At 62.8% G+C, this 22,531-nt stretch overlaps 3 protein-coding genes across 7 annotated transcripts in view; 1 reads left to right on the top strand and 2 right to left on the bottom strand.

The window, feature by feature from the left end:
• Nucleotides 1-114: 114 nt before the first annotated feature.
• PTRH1 (peptidyl-tRNA hydrolase 1 homolog) lies at nucleotides 115-2,941 on the top strand. The gene is made up of 5 exons (XM_002720469.5): nucleotides 115-536; nucleotides 776-995; nucleotides 1,122-1,221; nucleotides 1,755-1,800; nucleotides 1,888-2,941. The coding sequence occupies exons 1-5, from the start codon at nucleotides 390-392 to the stop codon at nucleotides 2,068-2,070; spliced, it is 696 nt and encodes a 231-aa protein (XP_002720515.2). The 5' UTR covers nucleotides 115-389; the 3' UTR covers nucleotides 2,071-2,941.
• On the bottom strand, nucleotides 2,150-16,349 carry CFAP157 (cilia and flagella associated protein 157). 3 transcript variants are annotated; one of them, XM_070057131.1, is made up of 9 exons: nucleotides 15,945-16,349; nucleotides 6,011-6,282; nucleotides 5,332-5,485; nucleotides 4,784-5,051; nucleotides 4,420-4,550; nucleotides 4,147-4,297; nucleotides 3,644-3,810; nucleotides 3,185-3,371; nucleotides 2,150-2,310 (listed from the first exon to the last, which is right to left on the bottom strand). In XM_070057131.1, the coding sequence occupies exons 2-9, from the start codon at nucleotides 6,159-6,161 to the stop codon at nucleotides 2,239-2,241; spliced, it is 1,281 nt and encodes a 426-aa protein (XP_069913232.1). In that variant the 5' UTR covers nucleotides 6,162-6,282; nucleotides 15,945-16,349; the 3' UTR covers nucleotides 2,150-2,238. The 3 variants fall into 3 exon arrangements, with proteins under 3 accessions (XP_069913232.1, XP_069913229.1, XP_069913237.1); XM_070057128.1 differs by lacking the exon at nucleotides 15,945-16,349 and adding an exon at nucleotides 7,875-8,110; XM_070057136.1 differs by lacking the exons at nucleotides 2,150-2,310; nucleotides 3,185-3,371; nucleotides 15,945-16,349 and adding an exon at nucleotides 7,875-8,118 and having other exon boundaries at nucleotides 3,650-3,898.
• Nucleotides 16,350-17,155: 806 nt separating this feature from the next.
• STXBP1 (syntaxin binding protein 1) overlaps nucleotides 17,156-22,531 on the bottom strand; it is a 68,598-nt gene continuing 63,222 nt past the window's right edge. For all 3 annotated transcript variants that reach the window (XM_070057122.1, XM_070057125.1, XM_070057127.1), the window contains one exon: nucleotides 17,156-18,989. Coding sequence is in view for 1 of the 3 variants with exons in the window: in XM_070057125.1 (XP_069913226.1) it covers nucleotides 18,907-18,989 (83 nt within the window). In the remaining 2 variants the exon portion in view is untranslated. The remainder of the gene's footprint in view (nucleotides 18,990-22,531) is intronic.

Below are 22,531 nucleotides of genomic sequence, written 5' to 3'. Positions count from 1 at the left end.
TGCTAGGCACCGCCTCCAGGACGCTCACAGGCCCCGCCCCCAGGGCCCACGGCCCCGCCCCCAGGACCCGCGGACCCTCAGGAAACTTTTATTAGTTAGAGAGGTTGAGGCCTACAGCCGGGAAGGAGCTCGCCGGGCTCCCGCAGCCAGGCGGGGCCACGCGAGGGGAATGACAAGGCTCCCACCTCCCACGGCGAGGGTCAAGCGAGGGCTCCGAGACTGCCTCGGGCAACCCCACAAGCCCCGGCCACGCCGCGCCCCCAAGCGCGCGGGGGCGCCCGACACGGCCCCGCCCCGCCGCTTCCGCCTTTCTGAGGCACGGCGGCCGCGCAGCCTGGCCCTGATTGGGCGTCTCTGGACAGGCGGCGACGCGATTGGCCACAGGCGGAATGACGTCAGGGCCGGGGTCCGGCGTGAATAGGGGCGGCATGGCGCCGCCCGGCCTCTTACGCTCCTGGCTGGGGCAGAGCCGGGCCATGAGCCTGGCCATGAGCCGGTGCGTCTTGGAGCCCCGGCCCCCGGGGAAGCGGTGGCTGGTGAGTAGCGCGGCGATGGAGGGGCTGGCGGGCCCTGGCCCCAGTGCTGCCATTGTTCCCAGGCAATTTCCCCCAATTGCCCGCTCGGTTTTCCTATCTAGAAAGCGGGTCAGATGCTGTCAGGCTCCCCGGTCTCCGGGGCTGTCCGGGCCCTCTCCAGCCCTGGTCTCCGTCTCCCCTCCCCTGCGCGGTCGGCAAGGCCAGCGTCGTGGGCCTCAGTTTCCCCGTGCCGCCCACAGGTGGCTGGCCTGGGCAACCCCGGCCTGCCCGGGACGCGGCACAGCGTGGGCATGGCGGTGCTGGGGCAGCTGGCGCGGCGGCTGGGTGTGGCGGAGAGCTGGGCGCGCGACCCGCGCTGCGCCGCCGACCTCGCCCTGGCGCCGCTCGGGGACGCCCAGCTGGTGCTGCTGCGGCCTCGGCGGCTCATGAACAGCAACGGGCGCAGCGTGGCCCGGGCCGGTGAGTGGCGGGCGCCCGGGGCGGGGGGCCGGGAGGGCCCCGGGTTCTAACGTGCGTTACGTGGGCTTAACTGCGGCCCCCCTGGGCAGATGGGCATTAACGAGGCCACCGTCTTCCCGTGCCAAGCCGAGTTGTTCGGGCTCACCGCCGACGCGGTCTACCTGGTGCACGATGAGCTGGACAAGCCTCTGGGGAAACTGGCCCTCAAGCTGGGCGGCAGTGCCAGGTGAGACCGGGGCTGCCCAGGGTTGGGTAGGGACGCGGGGCGTCCCGGTTCAGGGGGTGGCCCCTGGGAGCCCGGCCGGGGGTGCGGGTGGGGGGCAGCCCGGCAGGGTGGTGACAGGACACTCACCGCCCCCCCATGTCCCGGTACAGGAGGTGGCCCCTGGGAGCCCGGCCTGGGGTGGGGGTGGGGGGCAGCCCAGCAGGGTGGTGACAGGACACTCACTGACCCCGCCATGTCCCGGTACAGGAGGTGGCCCCTGGGAGCCCGGCCTGGGGTGTGGGTGGGGGCAGCCCGGCAGGGTGGTGACAGGACACTCACTGCCCCCACCATGTCCCAGTACAGGAGGTGGCCCCTGGGAGCCCGGCCTGGGGTGTGGGTGGGGGCAGCAGGGCAGGGTAGTGACAGGACACTCACCACCCCCCCCATGTCCCGGTACAGGAGGTGGCCCCTGGGAGCCCGGCCTGGGGTGCGGGTGGGGGGCAGCCCAGCAGGGTGGTGACCGGTCACTCACTGCCCCACCATGTTCCTTGAAGGGGCCATAATGGAGTCCGCTCCTGCATCAGCTGCCTCAACTCCAGTGTGAGTCCCCCCCGCCCCGTGTGCTGTATCGGGAGTGGGGTGGCTGCGTGGGGTCCCCAGTGCGCCTCACCCCCGGCTCCCTGACAGGCCATGCCAAGGCTGCGGGTGGGCATTGGGCGCCCCGCGACCGCCGACGCCGTGCAGGCCCACGTGCTGGGCAGGTTCTCCCCGGCCGAGCAGGAGCTGCTCCCTCTGCTGCTGGACCGGGCCACTGACCTGCTCCTGGACCACATCCGAGAGCGGAGCCAGGGGCCCGCCGTCGGCCCGTGACGCCACAGCCACAGCGGCCGGCCCGGCCCTGCCCTGCCCGGCGCCCACGCCCCAGCCCCGGCCACAGAGCCGCCAGGCCTGCTGTGCTGCCGCTTTTATACAACTTTCCCAGAGACGAACGGGGCCCGAGGTGGCGTCCCAGGCCCGACGTCGGTCCTCTTCGGCAGCCTACTTGGGGTGCAGGAAAACTTCGGGGAGGCTAAACTTCTTGAGCCTTTTTAGGATACTGGCAGTGTGGATCTGCAAGGGTAAAGACGCCTGCTTTAGATTAAAGACGGGGTGGGCACGTGGCCGAGCGGGGAGCACGCTGCTTGGGACGCTCACGTCCCACATCCGAGTGCCTGGGTCCCAGTCCCAGCTCTGCTTCCTGCGCATGCGCCAGCAGGGAGCGCTGCAGGCAATGGCTCCCACTCAGGAGACCCAGGCCAGCCCGGCCCCTGGCTCCAGGATCTGGCCCGGTCCGGCCCGGTCCGGCCCTGGCTGCCTGGGCTCTCTGATGTCTGTCTCTGTGTCTCTCTGCCTTTCAATTCAGTAAGTACCTTTTTAAAAAGCAATTCTTGGGGGCTGGCGCCGTGGCTCACTTGGCTAATCCTCTGCCTGCGGCGCCGGCATCCCATGTGGGCATGGGCCTCTAAGTCCCAGCTGCTCCTCTTCCAGTCCAGCTCTCTGCTGTGGCCCGGGAGTGCAGTGGAGGATGGCCCAAGTGCTTGGGCCCTGCACCCGCATGGGAGACCAGGAGAAGCACCTGGCTCCTGGCTTCGGAACGGGCGGCCATTTTGGGGGGTGAACCAATGGAAAAGGAAGACCTTTCTGTCTCTCTCACTGTCTAACTCTGCCTGTCAAATAAAAAAAAATGTTAAAAAAATAAAAAGTGATTCTTGGTTCACTAGAAGAGACATGGCTGGTTGGAAGGTGACGCGACTCGGTGGAGCCCGGGCCAGCAGGGTCCAGCAGGCCCCTCCAGGGGGCGCAGGGGTTGCCTCAGTCTCCCCCGGCACTGCCACACCTCTCTTCTGCCCACTTCACAGACAGGGCCAGCCCCAGCCCCAGCCTCTAGGCCACACAGCTACCCAGCAGAGCCCCAGCTTGCGCTAGACTGGGTCTGGGCACTCACCTCGGGGCTGCTGTGCGCACGGACTTTGCCCACGCGGGTGACGTAGGAGAGCAGCCTGAGGTCCTGAGGGTTGGGGGGGACGTGGAACCGGCGAGGAACCAGACCCAGGTCCCCCGGCTGGTAGGCCGTGATGCCGGACAGCTGCTGCAGCAGGGCGCGTGCCCTGGGTGGCTGGGTGCCAGGCCGGCTGCGGGGAGACGGGCAGCCGGGGAGTCAGCCGGCCGAGCCGGGTGTGGCCAGAGGTGCGCTGAGGACAGGTCCCCCCCACCCCCAAAGGGGCCGCCCACTCACCTCCCCGGCTGTGCGTCGAGGGGCTGGGCCTCCTGGACAGCCCCCCGCCCACTCACCTCCCCGGCTGCGCGCCGAGGGGCTGGGCCTCCTGGACAGCCCCCCGCCCACTCACCTCCCCGGCTGCGCGCCGAGGGGCTGGGCCTCCTGGACAGCCCCCCGCCCACTCACCTCCCCGGCTGCGCGCCGAGGGGCTGGGCCTCCTGGCGGCGGCAGGCAGGCACCTGGGCCGTGCGGACGGCGGCGGCGCTGAGCAGGGCCAGCAGCTGGCGCAGCATCTCCTTGCGCTGCAGCTGGAACACCACGTCAAAGTCGCTGTCGTCCCCCTCTGCTCGCATCTGCCGGTGGGGCCGGGGGTGGCATCAGGCCCGCGCTGGCCCCGAGACTCACCCACCTCGGGGACACTCCGTCCTCAGTGCCTGTTGGCTGAGAATCCCCTGATCGGGCAGGGTATACCCATTTTCTGTTTTGGAAGACTGAGGCCCAAGGCTTTCCAGAACCTCGAAGGAAGGAACCCAGTGTCTTTGACTTCACAGGGACCTTTGCGGTCCAGAGTCAGAAGACAGATTGGTCAGGAGTCCCTGGGTGGGGGGGCACCTGGGCCTGGCCGCAGCCCCGTCCCCCCGGGGGTCCGATCTCAGCTGCTTCCGTCCCGCCCCCGGCTTCCCGCGTACCTGCAGAATGTCCCGCAGGAAGGCAGTGGCCCGGGCCAGGGTCATCTCCAGCCTGGCCCGCAGCTCCTGCTCCTCGGTCAGCTCCTGCTGTAGCCGCCGCACCTCCCCCTTCTGCCGCTCCAGCTGCAGGTCCAGCTGCTCCTTCTGGGCCCTGGGCCCCGGGTGGGAGGGGTCAGCAGCTGCCAGCACCTAGGCCACGCCCCCCTCGGGTCTTTCCAGCCCCGGAGCGGGGGATGCCGGAGGCTGGCGCCCTCTGCGGGCCGGCGGGCGCACCTCAGTGCCTGGTCGTCCGTCTGCAGCTGCACGAAGTCCTGCTCCAGCTGGTTCAGCAGGAGCCGCAGCCGCCCGGCCTCCGCCGCGTCGCCCTGCTGTCTGCGGCACTTGTCAGTCAGCATGAGGATGATCTACAGGGGCGGGCGGGGGGCCGTGCCGGGCCACGGTGGGCTCTCAGCCAGCTCCGGCCCCCGCTGGCCGCGGGGCTGAGCCCCAAGGCCCCCAGGGGCGGGCTCACCAACCCACAGGGGCTTTGAAGGGGGTGAGGACAACGCTCCCAGGAGGAGGCTCCCGCCCGCACGGCCGCCTCCCGGTGGGCCCCCCCAGGGCTGGGTGCGGTGCGCTCGCAGGGCGCCAGGCGCACCTTCTGGTGGCCCCGGCTGTGCCTGGCCATGATCTCCTGGCTGCCCTGCAGCAGCTGCAGCTGCTGGCACAGCTCGGCCCGGCTGCCGTGGAGCTGGTCGTTCTCGCGCTGGAGCTGCAGGCCCTGCCGGGACACCCTGGCCAGCTGCAAGGTCACGCTGTTGTTCTCCAGGATGGCCCGCTTGGTGGTCGCCCACATCTGCTTGCTGGCTGTCTTGCGGAACTCGCTGGCCACCAGGTTCACGCGCTGGATGATCTCCTTCTGCAGTCTGCGCGGGTTGGGGGCCGGGGCGCGGGCTCAGGCGGCGGCCGGGACGGGTGGGAGACACCTGTGGGCTCGCCGGGGCAGGGAACCTCTCCCCGCAGCCCCGCCAGCCCCTTGCATCACTGTTCAATCAATAGAGTGCTTCCCCCCCACCCCCCACCAAATGGCAAAAGGACCCCCCCCCCCGGGACTCTGCTGGCAGCAGCGTGAGGACTGGGACCGGGCGCTGGTCACGCGCTCCCTCCCCAGGCGGGAGCAGCGGGCTGGGGGCCGGCGGCACCGACCTGTCCTTGTCCAGCACCGACTTCTTCTCCAGTCGGTACATGTAGTCCCTGTACTCGGTCTCCTGCCGCCGCAGCTGGTCCTCCAGCAGCGTGAACCTCTCCGTGAGCTCCTCCTTCTGCAGCCGGAACTCCTCCAGGGCTGCCAGCTTGCCCCCTGCCGACAGCCCCAGGGCGGGAGGCCTGATGAGGGCCCCCCCCCTCGTGGACGCCCCCGGGGTCTCCGTCCCTTCCTCCCGTGGCCCCCCCCGCCAGCTGCCTGCTCCAGGGCGGCTCTGGCACGCTGGGCCTGCCCCTGCCACACCCCTGGGCCCTGTCTGCCCCTGCCGCCTTCAGCTGGAATGGCCTCCGCGTCCCCTCCAAGCTCGCAAGGCCGGGTTCGGGTTCCGCCGCCTCCTGTCTCTCAAAGGGGACAGCAACAGCAGCCACTGAATTTCAGCTCCTTCTCTGGGCCTGACCAGAATCCATTCCGGCTGGGTGACCTTGGGCAAGGCACTTGACCTTCTAAAGGTGCTGTCTCATCTACAAACGGGGGACGGGGTGACGACGCTTCCCGCCTCGCTGGGTTGCGGGGACCATACGTGCGCGACCCAGCCCGAGACACCGTGCCCGTGTTCCACGCGAGAAAAGTGGGGGTGGGCGAGCGGCGCCGGGCCACAGGTGCAGTCGGGGCCCTGCTCACCGAGGGCGATGTTCTCCGACGTGAGCTGGTCCTTGGTCTCCTGGAACTCGTGCCGCACCTGGGCCAGCTGCGCCTCAAAGGCGTCTTTCTCCAGCTCCTTGGCCAGCTGCAGGCTCTGCAGCTGCTCGTTCAGGTCCGTGATCTCGTCCATGCGCTGGCCGAGCGTGCGCTTGAGGAAGGCCACGATCTCCTTCTTGCTGTTGGCCAGCTGCTCCAGCTCCTGGCGGAGCAGCTTGTCCTGCGCGGCCAGCTCGTCCCACTTCCGCTGGTACCTGGGCCAGGACGGGGTAGAGGTCCGGGCGGAGGCCAGAACTTGAACTCAGCGTGACCCTGAGCCGAGGTCTTGGCCACAGGCCCGCCGCCGCCACCGCCAGCTCTGCATCTCTACCCCCCCCCCTCCATGCACCTGTCACCGTCCCCCACCCTTGTCCATTGAGGAAGCCTGGTGCTGCCGGCTCGGACCCCCGTTGGCCCTCTCTTTGGTGACAGCGCGTGACAATGTCCCTCCCCTCCGCGTCTGAGGGCTGGTGAGCAGGCAGCACCCCACAGCTCCTCCTCAACCCGCTCCATCTGCTGCCTCAGTTTGGATTTTAAGAGCATTGCAAGCGACTTCCAGGTTTCCGGAAGAATAACCGAGGCCCTCCTGAAAGTGGTTTTACTTCGCTTATTCAGCCCCCATCTTTGGCATGGCACTAAGGGGGTGTGGACCACGTGGGGCTTTGTGGAGCGAGGAAGCAGCCTGGACTGGGGCTCAGGGGGCCAGGGCTCCCGCCTCAGTACCTCAGCTTCCTGGCGGGGGTGGGGGCGCCGCCTCCTCTGAGCCTCAGTCCCTCCCTCCCCCACCCCGTCCAGGCAGTGGGGATGGCACAGCGCCTCCCTCGGGCTGTTGCTATAAAGGTGGTGAGCATCCGCCCAGGGCCCGCCAGCTGCACACAGAGAACCCAACACCAGCTGCCCCCGCAGCAGGGACCACCTGGGAAGAGCCACTGCCCGCCTGTGGCCTTAAATGCCACTCTCACATGGGGACTGATGGCTCGTAGCTGGGAAACCAGAACAGTGAGAACCACGGGCAAGGGGCGGGTACTGGGTGGAGCCGTCCGCGTCCTCTGTAGGAATGCCTGATTCCAGCTTCCTGCTAACGCAGACCCTGGGAGGCCGTGGTGACGGCTCAGGTTATCGGGGTCCCCACCACCCATGTAGGAGACCCGATGGAGTTCCTGGCTCCCTGGTTTGGCCTGGCCCAGCCCTGGCTGTTGCGGGCATTTGGGGAGTGAACCAGTGGATGAGAGAGCTCTGTGTCTCTGTCCCTCAGCCTTTCAAATACATACATACACGAAGCTTTAGGAAGACGGGCAAGTGGACATATCCCCAGACGCAGGGTTCGAGGCACCCCCGCCCCGTGTCCTCATCACACCGGGTGCCAGCCCGAGGATGGAATGTCCCGGTGCGGGGAGAGAACCAGCCTCATTTCCAGGTGGGGGGACCAAGGGCTCAGCAGCTGGGTGACTCAGAGGGGTGCAGGCAGCAGCCCCTCTCGGGGGGCCAGGAGGACCGTGGAGCCCACCCCTGGCCAGGCGGCTGCCATCCCCGGCCATGCCACCCACTAGACTAGACTGCCCTTCCATAGAGGGCAAGAGTGCGGCTGATCTGGGTGGGACTCAGCGTTGGGGTCGCAGCGCTCCGGGAGCCCAGAAGGGGCCGGGAAATCTGTGCACCTGCCAAATCGCGCGGCTTCCCGCTGTTACCTAAAAGGACACTGGGGCTGGGGTGGGGATGGGTCTGTGCATCCCGCGGGAGACCTGGACACCCGTCCAGGGCCCCGGCCCACCCAGCAGCACTGCGAGCCCGCTGCGCGCCCACCCACCGGGCCAGCCTGTCCTCCAAGTCTCGGATCTGGATGAGGAAGAACTCCCGCGTCTCCTCGGACAGAGGCATCTCCGTGGGCTTGAGGGTCACGGGGAGATCCTTCCTGCCCCCTTTCTTCTTCTTGACCTCGGGCTCCTTGCCCACCCTGCTAGCCTTCTTTTTGGGAGCCATGGCTGATGGCGCCCACTGCTCCAAGGCCCCTTTAACAGGTCAGGTGGTTGCTAAGGAAGTTGGTCCTGTACATAGCAACAGACCAAGGCCATGCGGCTGGGCTTAAAGGGCCCCTGCCCTCTTCCTGGCCGGGCACCTGCGCCCTCGGAAGGCAGACAGCGTGCCTGAGGCCATGGCCCGGGTAGCTGGTGTCAGGTGCTCCTTCAGGGTCCGGGGAAACCCCTGCTTCCCCCAAGAGGAAGTAAGCTGCATGGGGAATACTGGAGAGTGCTGGGGCCTTGGAGACCACCAGCCTGCCCCCTGTGCTGACTAGAAGGGTGTGACTTTCCCACGGCCACCCAGGGCCGGAAGCAGCTGTGCCTGGCTCCAGCCGCTTGCCACCACCTTGTCAACTCTTTTTTGTTTGTAAAAGACCTATTTATTTGAGAAGCAGAGGGGCCAGCACTGTGGTGTAGGGGTTTAAGCAGCTGCCTGCAATGTCAGCATCCCATGTGGGCGCTGGTTCAAGTCCTGGCTGCTCCGCTTCCGACCCACTTCCCTGCTAATGCGCCTGGGAAAGCAGCAAAACATGACCTAGGTGCTTGGGCCCCTGCACCCATGTGGGAGACCCGGAAGAAGCTCCTGGCTCCTGGCTTTGGCTGGTCCAGCCCTGGCCTTTGCTGCTATTTGGGGAGGAGTTGAACCAGCAGATGAGTATCTTTCCACTCTGTCTCTTCTCCTCTCTCTATAATTTTACCATTCAAAGAAACAAATGTAAAAAAACAAATATAAAAAAAATGCACAGTGAGAGAGAGAGATCTTCTGTTTGCTGGTTCACTCCCCAAGGGGCTACAATAGGCAAGGCTGGGACAGGCCGAAGCCAGGGTCCAGGAGCTCCACCTGGGTTTCCCATGTGAGTGGCAGGGCCTTGAGCACTTGGGCCATCTTCTGCTGCCTTCCCAATGCTTCAACAGGGAGCTCGATCAGAAGTAGGCAGCTGGGACTCCAACTGGTGCTCTGGGGTGGGCACCGGCCTTGCATGCGGACGGCGGCTTCACCCGCCCCGCCGCAACGCCGCCCCGTCTTGCCAGTTTCTTGCTGACGCCCCTCCATGGCAAAACCAGCCTTCCTGCTTCTTCCAGAGGGGGCTGGGGCAGGCGGGCAGGTAAGAAGGGGCCTTTCATGGTGGAGGCTCCCAAGCTGGGTTCCTGGGGCACCCTGGTCGGGGGCTGCAGAGGGTCTGCCCATCCAGCAGTGACCAAGGCACACAAAGCCCATTTTGTGTGTTGGCAGCTGTGTGCCCGCAGGCTCTGCCTCCAGCCCTGCCCCTGGGCCGTGGCTGCGTGCCTGCTCCTGTCTCCCACTGAGACCGCGGCCAGGTCCTCTTTGTCCCTCTAGTCCCAGGTCTCGGCAGTTGGCAGGGGATGGCCTGGTTCCACCTGATAGTCTGATGCACAGGTGGGGGAGGCACAGTGGGCCTCAGCAAGTGTGCTGGGCTCAGGCAGGCAGAGCTGGTGAGCAGGAGGACCCTCGGGGTGGGTGGGTGGGAAGCGTGTGTTTGCCATGGGCACTGGGTGGGCCGCAGAGGGGCTTGCTTGCTTAAAAGTGGGCTCCGGGGCCGGCGCCGCAGCTCACTAGGCTAATCCTCCGCCTAGCGGTGCCGGCACACCGGGTTCTAGTCCCGGTTGGGGCGCCGGATTCTGTCCCGGTTGCTCCTCTTCCAGGCCAGCTCTCTGCTGTGGCCAGGGAGTGCAGTGGAGGATGGCCCAGGTGCTTGGGCCCTGCACCCCATGGCAGACCAGGAAAAGCACCTGGCTCCTGGCTCCTGCCATCAGATCAGCGCGGTGCGCCGGCCGCAGCACGCCAGCCGCGGCGGCCATTGGAGGGTGAACCAACGGCAAAAGGAAGACCTTTCTCTCTGTCTCTCTTTCTCACTGTCCACTCTGCCTGTCAAAAAAAAAAAAAAAAAAAAAAAAAAGTGGGCTCCGGCTGGGCCCTGGGCCAGCGTCCTGGACTCTCTGAGCTGTGAAATGGGGAAATCAGCTGCGGATGGAGCCGTACCTTCTTTTTTTTTTTTTATATAAATACTTGATTTATTTATTTGAGAGGTAGAGTTACAGACAGAGAGAGGTCTTCCATCCGCTGGTTCACTCCCCAAATGGCCGCAACGGCTGGAGCTGCGCCGATCCGAAGCCAGGAGCCAGGAGTCTCCTCCGGGCCCCCTACGCGGGTTCAGGGGCCCAAGGACTTGGGCCATCCTCCACTGCTTTCCCAGGCCACAGCAGAGAGCTGATTGGAATAGGAGCAGCTGGGACTAGAACTGGCGCCCACATGGGATGCTGGCGCCGCAGGCCAAGGCTCAGTCCGCTACACCACAGCAGCAGGTGGGCAGTGTGCGAGCTGCAGCTGCTCTGTGCGGTGGGCAGGCTCCGGGATTGCCAGCACGCCTGCACCGCACCTGCGCTGCTCGGTCTCTCCCAGGGTGCCCGTTCCCTGCAGCAGGGACCATCCTGGGAGGGCAGAAACGTGCCCGCAGGAGGCAGCGGCACTGGGATTCTGGCGTGAGCCGCACGTGCAGACCGCGGTGACACGGGGGTGGGGGGCGCCCCATGGGAGGCCTGGCCGGTGCCCAAGTTCCAGGACCTGCAGAGCGCTGCCCCTCCCGGCCTGTGCGTGGTCACTGTGTCCCTGCCTGAGCAGCTCCTCCTTGCAGAAGCCTGGCCAGGCCTAGGGGCTCCTGGGGCCCTCAGCCGCCCCTCTGCCTCCCCACGGAGCCCTTCTGCTTCCTTCTTCCCCGCCCTCATCTCAGGGCGTGGCTCTAATTTTCAGCGCAGCAGGAGACAGCAGCTCTGCCCCCCACCCCCAGCCTGGAGCCCACAGAGTCCTGAGGCCTGACCCTGCAGCTCGGGGATGCTGGTTCTTGAGCTGGAGGCCACACCTCCCCCACCCTGTAATCCTATCAACCCACCTGTCAATCAGACTACGTGACCACTCCCCTTTTCAAAACTCTGAAGCAGTTGGTGAAGGGCTGGGCTGGCCCTCGCCCCTCAGGGACCCAGGAAAAGCTGGGTGTGGACGTGGCTCTCCCCTTCCTGGCCCCCTCTCCCTGCACGAGGCCCTCGTGTTCCTGTGTCGTCGCCTCATCCTGTGATGGGCCTTATCAGGATCCACACCACGCTGTGCCTGCACTTAGAATTCTACTTCCAGTAAAAGGCAAGAGCCTGAGATAGGCCTTGGAGTCTAACCTAGCCCACAACACCGGAGGACAGGGCCAGGCTTACCAACACGGCTGCAGTCACAGGGCAAGAGTGACCAGCTGGGGGCTGGCGCTGTGGCGTAGCGGGTAAAGCCTCCGCCTGCAACGCGGACATCCCATATGGGCACTGGTTCAGGTCCCGGCTGCTCCTCTTCCAATCCAGCCCCCTGCTAATGTGCTCGGGAGAGCAGTGCAAGATGGCGCAAGTGCTTGGGCCCCTGCACCCACGCGGGAGACCTGGAAGAAGCTCCTGGCTTTGTTAGGCAGGAAGTTAGGTATGAGCTTATGTGTGTGTGACAAAGGCCTCCGGAGAAGACTCCTACGTCCAGCATATGCATCTGCATCTCCAAGTCATCCCGATAATGCTTCAGGGGCAGCCCAGTGTTCACATCCTGCCCTGCCCCCTCCTACCCGATAACCTGCCAGGTGGGGGCCCCGCCCCTTCTGCCTGACAAATCTCCCACAATCTCCCAGGTGCAGCCCAGTGTCAGCATTTCAAACACCCTGCTCCAGATCCCCATTCTCTAGGGGGTCCTGCTCACCCTTCCTCTGAACCCAGGATGGCCCAGCTAGGCCTCCTCCTGTCTGATACCTTCAGGGAAAACTCAGATAGGAGCTTCTTAATATTTACAGCCACAAAATCCTTTGTTTGGGAGATGTGTGAAGACAAAGACCCATCTCCTCAAAACCCCCCCCCCCCCCCCCCGGCCTCAACCGGACGGCGTGCTCAGCCCTCTGCCTCTATGCTGAGTCGCCCACCTGCCTGGCCAGGTGTCATCTCTCCACTCAACCATGTAACCTCGCTCCTTCCCCTGTCTGAGCGACAGCTCTCTCTCCCAGGTCCTGTCTGGAGAGGTGACCATCCATTCTTGCGGATGTCCCTACCCTAATAAACTTTGCTACTTTTTACTTTCCACTACTGTCTCACACCTGAATTCTTTCTTGCGTGAAGACAAGAACCCTCCAATTTTCTCCGGTAACAGCTTCAGCCTGGCCCAGCCCTGACCATTGTGGTCATTTGGGGAGTGAACCAGCAGATGGAAGATTCTTCTCTGTCTCTTTCTGTAACTCTCAAATAAACAGTTTTTTTTAAATAAAGAAAAGAAAGAGGGAGCAGCTGTGTTACCGGTGAATGGCAGGGTTCTTGTCTTCGCGCAAGAAAGAATTCAGGCGTGAGACAGAGTAGTGGAAAGTAAAAAGTAGCAAAGTTTATGAGGGTAGGGACATCCCCAAGAACGGATGGGCACCTCTCCAGACAGGACCTGAGGGGGAGGGTTTAAGGGGGGGGGGTTTAAGGAGATGGGTCTTTGTCTTCACACATCTCCCAAACAAAGGGTTTTATGGCTGTAAATACTAAGAAGCTCCTATCTGAGTTTTCCCTGAAGGTATCAGACAGGAGGAAGCCTAGCTGGGCCATCCTGGGTTCAGAGGAAGGGTGAGCAGGACCCCCTAGAGAATGGGGATCCGGAGCAGGGTGTTTGAGATGCTGACACTGGGCTGCACCTGGGAGATTGTGGGAGATTTGTCAGGCAGAAGGGGCGGGGCCCCCACCTGGCAGGTTATCGGGTAGGAGGGGGCAGGGCAGGATGGGAACACTGGGCTGCCCCTGAAACATTGTCAGGATGACTTTAAGATGCAGATGCATATGCTGAACACATGGCCTGTTACACACACATAAGCTCATATCTGACTTCCTACCTACCAGCTAGACCTCCAGGCCAGCCTCCCCGGGGTGGGGGTGGGGAAGGGGAGACTGCAGGTGGGAGAGTCTCCCCAAAGCACCCCATTCTGGGGCCCAGGGACATCCCTGTCGCCCTCTGAGGACTGATTCTGATGGGCCCAGGGCTGTGGGAGGCTGCCAGGCTACCAGCTCAGAGGGCCGGGGGTGGGGGGCAGGGCTGGAAGGGGCGGGGAGGCACCTCGAGTCTGATGAAGGCCAGAGACCCTGTCCTAGGCTAGAGAAGGGTGCCTATCAGTGGGTCAGCACCAGGAGCAGGGTGCAGGCAGGAGCTGGGAGGGGCTGTGCGGGGAACCTGTCGGGAGACCAGGGAGTCCACCCTGGAGCGACAGTCGCGGCTTTTTCTTTTCTATTTTTTTTTTTTTTTAAAGATGTAGTTATTTGAAAGTCAGAGAGAGAGAGGAGGGAGAGACAAGCCCATCTCCTATCTGCTGATTCACTTCCCGAATGGTGGCAATGGCCCAACAGCCAGGGCTGAGCCAGGCCAAAAGCAGGAGCCTGGAACTCCATCCTGGTCTCCTCCGTGGGTGCAGGGGCCCAAGCACTTGGGCCGTCTTCCGCTGCCTTCCCAGGCTCAATGGCCAGGAGGTGGATAGGAAGTGGGGCAGCTGGGTCTACAACCAGTGTCCATATGGGGGTGCCGGAGCTGCTGGTTCACGGGCTGTGGCTTAACCCGCTGGCTTTGTCTATGTGCTAGGTCCTGCCTTCGGGGCTCCACACAGAGGACATCCCTACCCCCACAGAGGCCCCTTAGAGGAGGCACTTGTGTTACTACAACTCTATTAAGAACTCCTGGTCACTCTGGGCAGTCAGGGGTTAAATCCAAGCCCAACTCCAAAGCCCCTCTGTCAATAAATCCTGCAATAAACTGAGGATTGCAGAAGAGGAGGCCATTGTTCTGTGGCCATGGTAACAGGTGCCTACCTGAACCAGTTCCAAACCCCGCTAATGCCTGAATGACTAATCCCTGCTACAGCCCCGCCTTGGAACTCCAACCAATCAGCAACTGTCTCCAGTAACCCCACCTCCACGGCCAGGGGAGCCAATCCCTAACCAGTTGTGCTGGTAGCGGCCCACAAATCCCTGGAGCCCTGGCTTCCTCGGACCTGTGGCTTCCATGCCTAGGGCAGCGTTTCCTGCTGCTTTGCCTTCAGGCTGTTTGTGGGCTAGAGCTGTGCCCGGTCTGCCGGGCTCTGCCGGGCTCTGCCAGCTCGGTGCCGGTTCCACTTGGGTTGGCGGGAGCGTGGTCCTCTGCAGAAGCTCTGGGGCCACCTCCAGGTGACATCCTGGCCTCCAGAGCCACCCTCCTCAGGGAGCGCTCGGGCCCCCACTCACTGAGATGCTGCGACACCGCAGGTTAATCCCGGGGGCGGGGACGGCTCTGGGGGAGCAAACTGGGCCTTGGAGCCCTTCCCTTCTGTCGCCTGTGACGCAAGACTCCGAGGGACCAGGAGGCGAGCTCAGCTCTGAGCAGCCCAGCAGAAGGCTAGGGGACAGCTCTCGCCCTTCCTGGGTCTCTTGTCCCCCTCTTGCCGAGAACTGCCTAGCGGGGGCCGGATGAGAGGGCCTGAGGGGGCAGCTGGGGCATGGGAAGCTGATACTGCTTTACTCGCTATGCCAGACATTTTTAAACATCACCTCTAGGTTACTTATGACACTTCATATGACCCACATAGTTCCGATGCTGTCATGTTTAGGGAACAGTGACAAGGAAAAACGCCTGCACATGTTCGGGACGGGCGCAATCCGGTTTTTTCCAGGACACCAGCACTGTGGCACAGATTTGCCAGCATCCCATGCGGGTACCAGTGTGTGTCCCGGCTGCTCCACCTCCAATCCAGCTCCCTGCTAATGCACTGGGAAAGTGGCAGAGGATGGCCCGAGTATCTGGGCCCCTGCACCCATGTGGGAGACCCAGATGAAGCTCCTGGCTCCTGGCTTTGGCCTGGCTCAGTCCTGGCCATTGTGGCCATCTGGGGGAGTGAACCAGCAGATGGAAGGTCCCCTCCCCCTTGTAACTCTTTCAAATAAATAAATAGGTCTTTAAAAAAATATTTCCTGGGGCTGGCGTTTGTGGCATAGCAGGTAAAGCCACTGCCTGCGGTGCTGGCATCCCATATGGGTGCCAGTTCAAGTCCCAGCTGCTCCTCTTCCAATCCAGCTCTCTGCTATGGCCTGGGAAAGCAGTGGACGATGGCCCACGTCCTTGGGCCCCTGCACCCGTGTGGGAGACCTGGAAGAAGCTCCTGGCTCCTGGCTTAGGATCAGTGTAGCTCCAGCCACTGCAGCCATTTGAGGAGTGAACCAACAGAAGGAAGACCTTTCTGTTTGTAACTCTACCTCTCAAATAAATAAAATCTTAAAAAAAAAAAAAAAAAAAAAAAGGAAGGGGCTTCTGACATAGCTACACCATTCGAAGACATTGTGCTAAGTGACATCGGCCATGAAAAAGACAAATACTGCGGGATTCCCCTTTGGCAAGGTCCCTAAAGAAGTCAGTCACAGGAACAGAAAGTCAAATGAGGGTAGGCACTCGGCACAGAGGTCACGGTGCCACCTGGAGGCCTGCACCCTACACCGCTCACGTCCTGTTGGGAGTCCCGGCTCTGCTCCCAGTTCCGGCCTCCTGCTGATGCACACCTGGGAGGCAGCAGGGGATGGTTCGAGTACTCGGGTTCTTGCCTCCCATGTGCGAGCCCTGGAAGAGTCCTTGGCTGCTGTGTGGGCCTGGCCCAGCCCTGGCTGCCACAGGCACTGGGGCTACGAACCAGCGGACGGCAGCCACCTCTCTCTGTCACAGGAAGGGGCCCGGGGCGACAGTGAGCCAGGTGGGACAGGAAGGACACAGAAAACCTGGGCCAGCGAGACAGAAGCCCCACGGCCTGGAGGGACAGCTGACCCTGGGAAGGAGGAGCAAATGGTACCTCCTTGGCTTCAATGTTAACCCAGTTTAGGGCAGTTCAGAACGTTAAGATTCCGGGAAGCATCTGGCTGGCGAGGCAGCTGCTGCTGCTGCTGCGAGACCGGGTTCCTGGCGCTCCGCTGCATCTCCGAGCCTCAGCTCCGCGCCTCTACGCGGAGGGCCCACCGCAGCCGAGTCGGGAGGGGCCCTGCGTGGGCAGCAAACGCTGACATCACGACCCCCACGGAGCAAGTCTCCCCCCTGACAGAGAGGTGCAAATCCCACTGATGAGCCTCGAGCTGACACCCTCTCAGCTGTGACGGAGGCCAGGATGCGCACGGGGACGAAAAAGTAGAAGCAGCGGTTCCCGCACGTGGGGCCCCCTCCCCGGCGCCAGCGGTTCCAGCACATGGAGCCCCCTCCCCGGCGCCAGCGGTTCCCGCACGTGGGGCCCCCTCCCCGGCGCCAGCGGTTCCCGCACGTGGGGCCCCCTCCCCGGCGCCAGCTGTTACAGCACGTGGGGCCCCCTCCCCAGCGCCAGCGGTTCCCGCACGTGGGGCCCCCACCCCAGCGCCAGCGGTTCCCGCACGTGGGGCCCCCTCCCCGGGAGGTTCCCTGAGCGACCTCACCAGCCTCAAGGTCTGCTCCCAGGCCGCGCCAGCTCACCAGCGCACTGCGAGACTGGAGACGCCAGCCCGCGGCCCTGGCTCGCACCTCGGCTGCTCTGCTTCTGACCAGCTCCCCGCTGTCGTGCCTGGGAAGGCAGCAGATGGCTCCAGCACCTGGACCCCTGCCACCCACGTGGGAGACCTGGACGGAGTCCCTGGCGCCCTCCATCCCTCTTTTGGTCGCTCTGACCAAAGGAGAAAGGGGGAGAGCAGAGAGGACGGACGGACGGAAGTAAGTAAATCCTAACGAAAACAGAGCAGCAGGCCAAGCCCCAGCTGCAGTCTGGAAAGTCACTGCCTCTGCAGGCAGGATGCCTCGGCACTGTCTCGGCACGAGTAGGCAGCCGGGGCGCGCGGTGCCCGAGTCAGAGGGCGGCTGGCTGAGGAACGGGGCGACAGAAGAACCGCAGCTGCAGGCGTCGGGGCCAACAAGTCTCACGGATGGGCCCCAGGTGTGAGCACCGCGGACCTGCTTGGCCCTCGGCGGCTCCCAGCCTTGCAGGCGTGGCGGGCTCCTCGCATGGCGTCTTCCCAACCCCCCCCCAGTCACCCTGGACACCACGCGTGGGTGCTGATTTCTTTATTGAGTAGACGCGAGGGCTTGTACAGAACGGTACAGAGATAATGCAAGTTTGTGCTTCAGTACTTCCAAACACGGAGATCCGGTAATGCCAGGTCAACAAGGCTCAAGACAGACCAGCTTTTCTAAAATATCCTTTTGATAAATTATTTTATATATATAAATAACAGAAAGGAAAGCCAACACGTTCGACGAACAAGGTCCTGAAGCGTGAGCATCGCGTGGTCTGGGGGGCAGGGACGGGCCAGCAGCGACGACGTAAGGAACGAACCGATGCGGGTACCTACAGTGCTGTCCCGAGGAGCAGGGGCTGCAGGGAGCGGGGAGCCGGCGGAGCCCTGAAAACTAACCTGGGGGGAGGGGACACAGCCGGCACCCGGGGCGGGCGGGCGGGGCAGCTGCACTAGCACACACCACGTTTGCAACGACAATCACGAGACACGGAGTGTCCACGGTCCGCGGGGTTAAAGGGCGGCTGGGGGCTGGGCCGGGGACGCTTCTGTGACTTCCACTGCCATTCTACTGCACAGCAGCAGAACGCGGCGAGCTCACGCCGCGGGGCGGAGCTGCCGAGTCCCGCGGACGGCCGTCCTCCCGGCATTCCCTTCTTCAACTTTTGCTTTAGAGCGAAGTTTTGTACAGCTACGATTTTATACAGGGAATAAAATGATCGTTTTGTCTACAAGCACGAGGACACGCGACCGAGTACTCGGGGTACCTGAAACTGAGGACGCTCGACACAGCTGCCTGCTGAGCCGGTGCAGGGGCTGGGCAAGCCCAGTGGCCACCCTCAGGCCCAGCAAAGGGCCCTGTCGACAGCCTCAGCACCTGCCTCGCGCGCCTCCACGCCCGACTCTCCGTCCCTACCCAGGCTGACGCCACTCGGGGAAGGGGCGAGTGCGGTGACGCCAGGGAAGGGAGGGGGCTGGTCCGCACATTATGCCCAAGCGTTTCTCCCAGGGAGACCGAGATCTCTGGTGCAAGTCTGCTTTTTGCTTCTCTGGGCACCAGGACTTGGACTGCAGTGAGACTTCCCTCGTGCACACCTTGTGCACACGGGCCAGCAGGGGGCAGTGACAGGTTGTGGGCGACGGGATGCCAGCTGACACCCAGCCTGGCTGCCCGTGGAACCCTCAGCCCCACCCATAGCAGTGCCACTGGGGGCATAGCTGCCAGCGAAAGCGAAGAGGTCAGTGCCACCTCGGATGTTGCGAGGTGTCCCCAGAGGGCCACTTCCCAGCTGACCTGGATGAGAGCAGGCACCAGGGCCGGGGGAGGAACTGGAGTGCAGGCCGCAGACGAGTCCTCAGCAGGAACAGCCCGGTGGTTCTAACCACAACGCGAACAGCCCACACCAGTCTGTAAAACACCAAGCTGCTACCTTTCCAGACTCAAGCAATCTGCACGCGCCAAGCCGGGTTATGTACAAGGTCACGGCGTCACAGACCACGGGGAGGGGCCGTCCACTCATCCCGGCAGCCCGCGGACTTCTGCAGCGCGTCGCTGTCCTTTTAGGGTACATATAGAAGATACTCTTTAAAAAACACAATGCATGATTTTCTTTTGTTTCAAACAGAAGAGGGCATCATTAAACACAAGAACGCAGCGGCAACAGGGCCGGCCAGGGCGTGCAGAGCAGGGAGGCAACGGACAGGGGGTCAGCAGAGTAACGGAGGAGGTGGGCGCGGGCCGCGGAGCACTGTGGGAGGGTCCTGTGGAGGAGGGCGGCTGAGCTCTTAACTGCTCACTTCTTCATCTGTTTTGTTGAGCTTCTTCAGGGTGTCCAGCAGCTTCTGTGGGGTGAGGATGTGCGTGGATCCTGGGAGGGGCAGAGGGGAGTGAGCCGCCGCTCCCCGCCCCCGCCGCTCTCCACTCCCGCATCTGCACCAGGCCCCCTCCCCCACCCTGCCTGGGGCCCAGTGAAGCAAGGAGGGGGCTGGGGCTGGGAGGTCTGGGGCCCTCTGACGCTAGCCCTGGGAGACACATGGGGATTGTGGACAAACACCACACGTCCCCGGCTCAGGCAGGCCCCGGGGTGTACCAGGGAAGCAGCTGCCTCTCCACCAGGGCCCAGCGCCAGCTGCCAGGTGACGGGGTGGCTGCTTTCCCAGTTCTCTCTTGAACTCAAGGTAAAGCCAGGGAGAGAAATTCCAAAAAAGGTGGTGGGGGCGGGGAAGGTGGAGCAGCGAGCCGAGCCGGGTGGTGGGTGACTGAGTGCCTCAGGGAGGAAGTTAACCGGCAAAGCTCCTGGGGAATCCACTGAGCTCTGGGTGCTGCCCCGCGGGGGGACCTCAGGTGTGAGAGGGGAAGGGTGGGGACCTGAGGCCTTACCTTGCAGAGACCGCACATTGTAAGAGATTAGAAATGCTTGCAAAAATTCAAGCTAATGGAATTAGATATACTTCTACGGCAAAAAATTAAAAAAAAAATAGAAAACAAAAAGAAATGACGGTGTTTTTCCTAGGAAGAGAGGTCTAACAAGTGCAGTAAATAAAGATGCATGGATCGTGTGGTCTGGACATGGACGTCAACAGAACAGAAGAGGCGCGGTGGCGGGAGCATGAGGCCTGCACGCATGCAGCAGTGGGTTTCAAAGAAAGATCCTGGTGGAGAGAACTGAACAAAAGAGACCCGCACTTGAAAATGTGCCTCCCTGGAGCCCTGGGCAAGGAAAGGGCCTTCACGGGCTGGGGAGCAGCAACCCCTGGATGCCAGATTTCCCCTCCACGGGCAGGCAACAGAAGGCTGTGCCCGGCTTACTGGGCCCGATCCCAATACCAAGCCCCCATGCCTTTGCCCACCATCTGCTCAGCTGAGCCGGGACTGCGGGGCCTGCACGCCTTCTGGTCAGTCCAGACCAGCAGAAAGCTTGCAATACCCTCTCCAGTGTGAGGGGGGTCTTCCAGCACGCGTTCTCTCCAGTTTAAGCCCCAACCCTCACTCTCTGCTCCGAGAGGAGCCAGTCCGCGGCCAGCTCTTAGATGCTGAGCGCGAGCCCTGGGCACACATCCCGCCCGACCACAGTGCTCCCTGGCGGACTGGTTCCCTGGAGACCTGGCTCCTTAGGCAGCGGTGACGCGGCTTTGGGGAGTGTGTCCCTGGGCATTTTTGTTGTACTTCTTTTCCCTGAAGCACACTCACTTCTGTGGCCAGACCAACCTTCCTTCTGGCCCTAAAGCAGGTCCAGGCCTGCCGCACACGCGAGGGAAAGGACAGCAACACTGCCAGTGCGCCCCACACTCTGGAGAGCCCCACAGCCAGAGGGCTGTGAGTCTCAACCCGATGTGCCGGTGTGGGGACACCGGGAGGTGTCCACGGCACGCCGCTCAGCCCCGCTGTCCTGGCTACAGGCAGGAAGCAGCCCCGGCTGCTCAGCTCTCCAACTCTGCGTGGAGTCCCAGGAAACAGGAGGCGGACTGGATCTCAAGCAAAACTCCGGAGGGCTCTGGTCAGCAGCCGGCCCTGCCTCCCTCACAGGCAGATTCAGGATTCAGAGGAGGCTACAAAGAGGTCAGGGAGGCCGGCGCTGTGGCGCAGCAGGTAAAGCTGCTGCCTGCAGTGCCGGCATCCCACATGGGCGTTGGTTCGAGTCCCGGGTGCTCCACTTCCGATCTAGCTCTCTGCTATGGCCCAAATCCTTAGGCCCCTGCACCCACATCGGAGACTTGGAAGAAGCTCCTGGCTCCTGGTTTCAGATCAGCACAGCTCCGGCCGTTATGGCCATTTGGGGGATGAAGCAGTGGGTGGAAGACACCCCGGCCCTGCAGCCTCCCCTCCTCTCTCTGTGTAACCCTTTCAAATCCTCTGACTCAGCAACAGGCGCATCCCTGGCCTCCAATCACCCAGGCTCTTGAAGGGACAGACCAGTCAGAATTAACCCAAATGCTGGAGGCCTTTCACGCGTACTGCACTACGTGGGTCCAACTTCTCACCATGAACCTTGGGACCTGGACGGGCTGAGCCTATGGTCCACATTTTGCAAACGTTCTTATGTTGAACCCACAGGTGGCTGACCACGGCAGCCTTCCAGAAAGAGCAGGCGATGTGTTCTATGCTCCGAGGGTCCCTGGTATTCCACAAAACTAGAAGACTATGAAACATGGGGCCTATCCAAATGGCCACGTGTTTTCAAAGCTGCACAGCCTCTGCCAGGGCACAGTCCTTCCTTCTGCACTGCCGGAATCTGCGAGAGTTCTAAAGACCAGCTGGACCAGCACCCCGGAATCTGGCCTACTGCTCAGACACCGCGCACGGGCGACAGCAGCCCAGGCAGCCGCGGAATGAAGGCCAGAGTGTGAGGGCGGAGTGCTCAGGGCAGGCTGGAGACAGGCAGGCCCAGAGCTGGGTCCCTGTTCTGGGCACCTCCTGGGGAATGTGCTAGTGACACCCGCACAGTCAGCTCTGGATTCGGATTCAAGTCTGAGTGCCGCTGAGAACTGACCCTACTCTGGAATAAAACAGACAAAAACTCTCACAAACTGTGCATTAATAAACAGGCCTCGTCCAGCCTCTCAGTTCCCCATTTGCTTCCGGCAGCCTCTGGGACATTCCCAGTCAGATCTCCCTTCTTAGCAGACTTGGAGGGAAGCTTGGCAGGGCCTGCTCACCACACCGTTCACCTCGGCCCAGGCGCGTGGGGGCCGGAGGACAGGGTGGGCCCTGTCACTGCACGGTGGCTGTGGGGACTCATTCACGCTGGGCAGGAAGACTCCTCTCCTGCGGCATGTTTAGGAGGCAGCTCAGGCTCTCTGCCCTGCCTGGGACTCTGGTCACTGAAAGGGCCACGCGAGGCTGTCACGTGCTCCCTGACCTCCCTGGCGCGAGGGCTCTGCTGCTAACTGAATTCTAAAATCCAACACCCCCATTTTATCTCAGGAGCCAAGAACACACAGTTGCCTCCATCCGTGCTCTCTCGTTCCGCTGGCCGCTGAGCCCTTCTCTCTCTGATCAGAAACGAAGCTCAGCAGAGACTTCTGGTGAGGCTGTTCCATGAGCACCGGCCAGAGCAGGGCCTCTCGGGGTTTGGTCTGTGATTCTTTCAGACCTCCTAAGTGATCTGCTGTTATCTGTCCTTCTCAAAGTCTTAAACTACAACAGTACCTAAAAAAGTGCATGGGAAATGCAATGACAAGAGATTTACGCTGGCACAAAAGCTGTTCAGTCTACGCACACAGGGCTTTTCAAAGCATTCGTGTAGAGGGGCCGTGGCTGCAGTGCGGTGGGTTAAGCCTCTGCTTCACGCTGCATTCCGCGCCAGAGCGCTAGTTCAAGTTCCTGCTGATGTGCCTGTGAAGGCCACGGAAGATGGCCCAGTACTTGGGTCCCTGCTCTCCGTGGAGGAGACCGAGGGGGAGCTCCTGG

This window comes from Oryctolagus cuniculus, chromosome 1 (assembly GCF_964237555.1).
Source record: "Oryctolagus cuniculus chromosome 1, mOryCun1.1, whole genome shotgun sequence".
NCBI classification, from domain to species: Eukaryota; Metazoa; Chordata; class Mammalia; order Lagomorpha; family Leporidae; genus Oryctolagus; species Oryctolagus cuniculus.
The sequence above is the reverse complement of the archived record's forward strand: the minus strand, read 5'-3'. Positions and strand labels throughout refer to the sequence as shown.

What these genes read in the sequence shown, in the direction of transcription:
- PTRH1 (XM_002720469.5), top strand. Translation starts at nt 390, where the DNA reads ATGACGTCAGGGCCGGGGTCCGGCGTGAATAGGGGCGGCATGGCGCCG. An exon ending in CCCCGGGGAAGCGGTGGCTG is followed by an intron (nt 537 to 775) that starts GTGAGTAGCGCG and finishes TGCCGCCCACAG; the next exon opens with GTGGCTGGCCTGGGCAACCC. An exon ending in TCAGCTGCCTCAACTCCAGT is followed by an intron (nt 1,801 to 1,887) that starts GTGAGTCCCCCC and finishes GCTCCCTGACAG; the next exon opens with GCCATGCCAAGGCTGCGGGT.
- CFAP157 (XM_070057128.1), bottom strand. Translation starts at nt 8,047, where the DNA reads ATGGCTCCCAAAAAGAAGGCTAGCAGGGTGGGCAAGGAGCCCGAGGTC. An exon ending in TCGGTGCTGGACAAGGACAG is followed by an intron (nt 5,052 to 5,331) that starts GTCGGTGCCGCC and finishes CAACCCGCGCAG; the next exon opens with ACTGCAGAAGGAGATCATCC. An exon ending in TCCTGCGGGACATTCTGCAG is followed by an intron (nt 3,811 to 4,146) that starts GTACGCGGGAAG and finishes CCCCACCGGCAG; the next exon opens with ATGCGAGCAGAGGGGGACGA.